This window comes from Notothenia coriiceps, unplaced genomic scaffold (genome assembly GCF_000735185.1).
Source record: "Notothenia coriiceps isolate Sejong01 unplaced genomic scaffold, NC01 NC01_scaffold00036554, whole genome shotgun sequence".
Lineage (NCBI taxonomy): Eukaryota > Metazoa > Chordata > Actinopteri > Perciformes > Nototheniidae > Notothenia > Notothenia coriiceps.
In genome coordinates, this window is record NW_011369255.1 from 13,854 (window position 1) to 17,423 (window position 3,570).

Genomic DNA, 3,570 nt, shown 5'->3' on the forward strand with positions numbered 1-3,570 from the left:
TTTCAGGAACAAAAGATTCTCTCTCTTTTTGTCCTGATCCATTTCTATAAAAACCTGTCTGAAAATGAGCTGATCAGATTTTGGCCACTTTATGATGTCATAATGATGTTTTGGCTTGTGTGACCATTAGCCAATCAGCAACCAATGTAACCCCCCCCCCCACACACATTATCACCTGAATCTCCTCCTCGAGCACCATTGAGTTCTTTCTAACCAAATATCTCTCAGAGGGGCGTGGGGAGGGGCTCCTTATTTTCATCTAAAGTAACAGACAGAGAATCAGCACTTTGGAAACAGGGCTGAAACAGAGGGGATTATGGGTAATGCTGCAATGATCTGTTTGGAGCCAAACACTTCAGAGACAGGTTCTGTATATATCTGAGACCTGTAATATATTGATGAAATACAGTATAATAGGAGACCTTTTAATGCCAGTTTCGCTCCCCATCCTAACCCCTCAGTGGTCCAGGCGTCTCACCTCCACTTTTCTCTCTCTGCAGGAACACCATCTCCAGCGGGCCATCTCGGCGCAGCAGGTTTATGGAGAGAAGCGGGACAACATGCACATCCCGGTGCCCGAGGCGGAGAGCGACATCACGTACTACGAATCCCTCTACCCCGGGGAGTTCAAGATGCCAAAGCAGCTAATTCACATACAGCGTGAGTGGGCTTCCCTTAATTCAAGGCGTTTATTGTCATGTGTGCATAGCTACAGTGTAGTTATGACAATGAAAATCTTGGATCACAGGCTCCTCCAACAGTGCAACACAATATAACCGATACAATAAAAAAGAATATAATAGAAATAGTGCAGAATAGTCTATATACAAGTAATTGAGTATATATATATATATATATGAGTTGCAAACGGATGAATGTTATGGATGTTCTTTCAAAAGTTCAGGTGTTCAACATTGATGTCTGTGATGCAGCAGATTCGGAACTTGTTCTTTCATTAGGTTGCAATGCTTTTTTTTGATTGCATTGGAAGAAACATAGGGGGCTTTAGATTAAAATTGTACATGCCAATGAGTACAATATTGCACATTAGTGTATTTTTCATTACATTTTGACTTTAACACGTAGAGTTTATTGTAAACCGTTAACCACAGAGCTCTTATGATGGCAAGACAATGTTTTTCTAGCGTTTTGAAGATGGATAAGTTGGTTGCGGAAAGGCTTAAATAAAAAAAGCCAATTAAGTGACTCCCGAGTCCACAGGTATTAAAAGGATCCTGTGGTTTCCGACAGTTCTTTTTTAAAATCCTTTTAATGGCATCAAGCATGTGTTTTATAAGCTTTTAATGAGTCGTCACATGTTTGAAAAAACCCATTTACTTTGACAGAGTGCCCAGTTCAGAGAAAATGAGTTGGCTTCGTTGCTTAGTTCTGTCACCGTGTTTGTGTCACAAAGGAAAGCAATTTGCTGTACTCTACACCATTAGTTGAACACTGCAATGACAGATGTTTTGTCCTGTCAAATTGCTTTCTGACTTAATTGCTCCAGGTCTAGACAGTGGGAAATGTGTTGAAAATCCAGTGTTGATTATTTCTATATCTTGAAATAAAAAAAATGAACTGAAATGTGTTGTCTAGTTTAGTTTTGGTAGTTTTAATGCAGCTGCTTGTTTTACATGGTGCCAGTTGATAAAACAAGTCTGTGCACAAAAATATTGCAATTTTAAAATGGGATACTCCTTAAAATGTATATTATTGGCCTCATCATGAGAACTGTACTGAACTAATTGCTAAGTCATTCGTCAAAAATAATTGCGTCTTTTTCGATAAGTTTTTTTATTTTTTTTAACCAAAACCTGCAGAAAATGCTTTTTTCAGGCTCTCAAACATCATTTTTCTCCTTAAATCAAATAAAGTGACTATAATTATGTGTTAAACGGACAAAATATCACATGTAAAGTCATGACCGTGGACTTTGGCAAACCGGAAAGACTTTTTAAAAACGATATTCCGATGTTTTATAGACTAATCAATTTGACTGGAAAGTAAAAGGCAGATGAAGCAATAATGAAATGAATGGTAGCAGCCCTACCGCTCACAGCTTGATGCTACAGTCTCATCAATAACCATATATCCTTCCTGTCACATTCTGTTGCCGTCATGTCAGCTTTAGATCGAATCAATTTGCTTTTATCTAATCAGCACTGAGGTTATCGTCTTAAAAATGAAGCAAATGTTCTCGTCTGTACGTTGTTTGCTCTGTAATTGTGAGGACAGAAGCTGAGTGATGTGTCCGTGTTCCTGCTGTGAGTTCTCCTGTTGAGACACAGAGATGAAATGTGTTTGATTTAGACTTTGTTTGACATACTGAGGCTTTAAACAAACTAGAAAACGTAAAAAGTTAAAGCACAGCGAGAGGAAAAGCTTTTCCATTTGTCTGTATTTTGCGTCAGAAATAGGCTCGCGGTCCATTAGGAAAGGGCAGCGAGTCACATTTCTTTGCATAAACTAAAAGGACATTAATGTAACTTTAACCGATCAGTGTTCATTATGCACGCATCAACGCTGACTCCATTAAAGTGTCGGGTCAGCCATGTGGTTAGATGGGACTAAACGTACCACACAACGGGACATATTGTATACAGTTTGTTATTTCCAGTCAGTCTTTGTGCTTTCCGTCGCCTGGCAGATTAAATGTGCTGTAATTACGTCTGATAATCATCTCGTGCACCCCTGACCTTCTGCTCGTTGTGCTGTACTCTGAAAACACTTATGTATTCCAGTCAAGTGTGTGCCGTTAGTCCTGTGTGGTTTAATGAACAGTTTATCTTCAGCAGAAAGGAGCTGCATTAAGCTTATGAGTTTAGATACTCAAGGATCAAGCTGTACTGCTTTCTGTGGAACATTAGGCCCCACTGTATTTGTTTTTACATTCTCTCTGATGACAAGACTTGTCGTGTCGCCCCGAACAAACGCAGACAGGTCCAACTGTTTTAATTGTCATTAAGTAGTTGTATTGTTTTTAATATGCAGGGTTTTGTCTAAACCGCTTAACTTAAGGCGTGCGCCCTCATACCAAGATGCCAAATTTCCCTGGAAAATGTTAAAGTGATGACAGAAAACGATATTTCTGTTAGTCAAAAACTTTATTATTACTCCAAAAATATGAAAATTGTGTCAAATAGTGTCAGACAGAATAGACTGCTTTGTTTAACACAGTGGTTCTCAAATGGGGGTACGCGGACCCCTAGGGGTACGTTGGAGTACTGTAGGGGGTACGTGAGATTTATTTTATGTTAATGAAAAAAACAAAACATAATTAATGCATTCAAACAAACTACTAATAGTAGGCTAGATTAACTACTTTATTCAAAGGTTTACAGTAATTCTGGATAATAAAATGGGAAAAGTAAACGGGGTGCTCTCTTTTCCTCTCCCTCTCCTGACAGCCCGTCAGTCTCGTGCAGCTCGCTGAACCTGTAATGAGTGACCCGACAGTAAAGAATAAATATATGTAGGCCTATAACTAGTTTAGCTTGTTCCAGAGTATATAAACTAGCTAAGTGTGTTAGGTCGAACTCTTAGTGTATTTTGCTCCACTCAACGGTCCGT

General features: G+C 39.0%; 1 protein-coding gene across 1 annotated transcript in view; it reads left to right on the forward strand.

Annotated features, from left to right (window-relative positions):
* Window positions 1–3,570, forward strand: part of LOC104964079 (enhancer of polycomb homolog 1-like) — a 51,229-nt gene that overhangs the window by 12,357 nt on the left and 35,302 nt on the right. Inside the window, exon 2 of the mRNA XM_010792802.1 lies at window positions 501–713. Coding sequence (XP_010791104.1) covers window positions 501–713 — 213 coding nt within the window. The remainder of the gene's footprint in view (window positions 1–500; window positions 714–3,570) is intronic.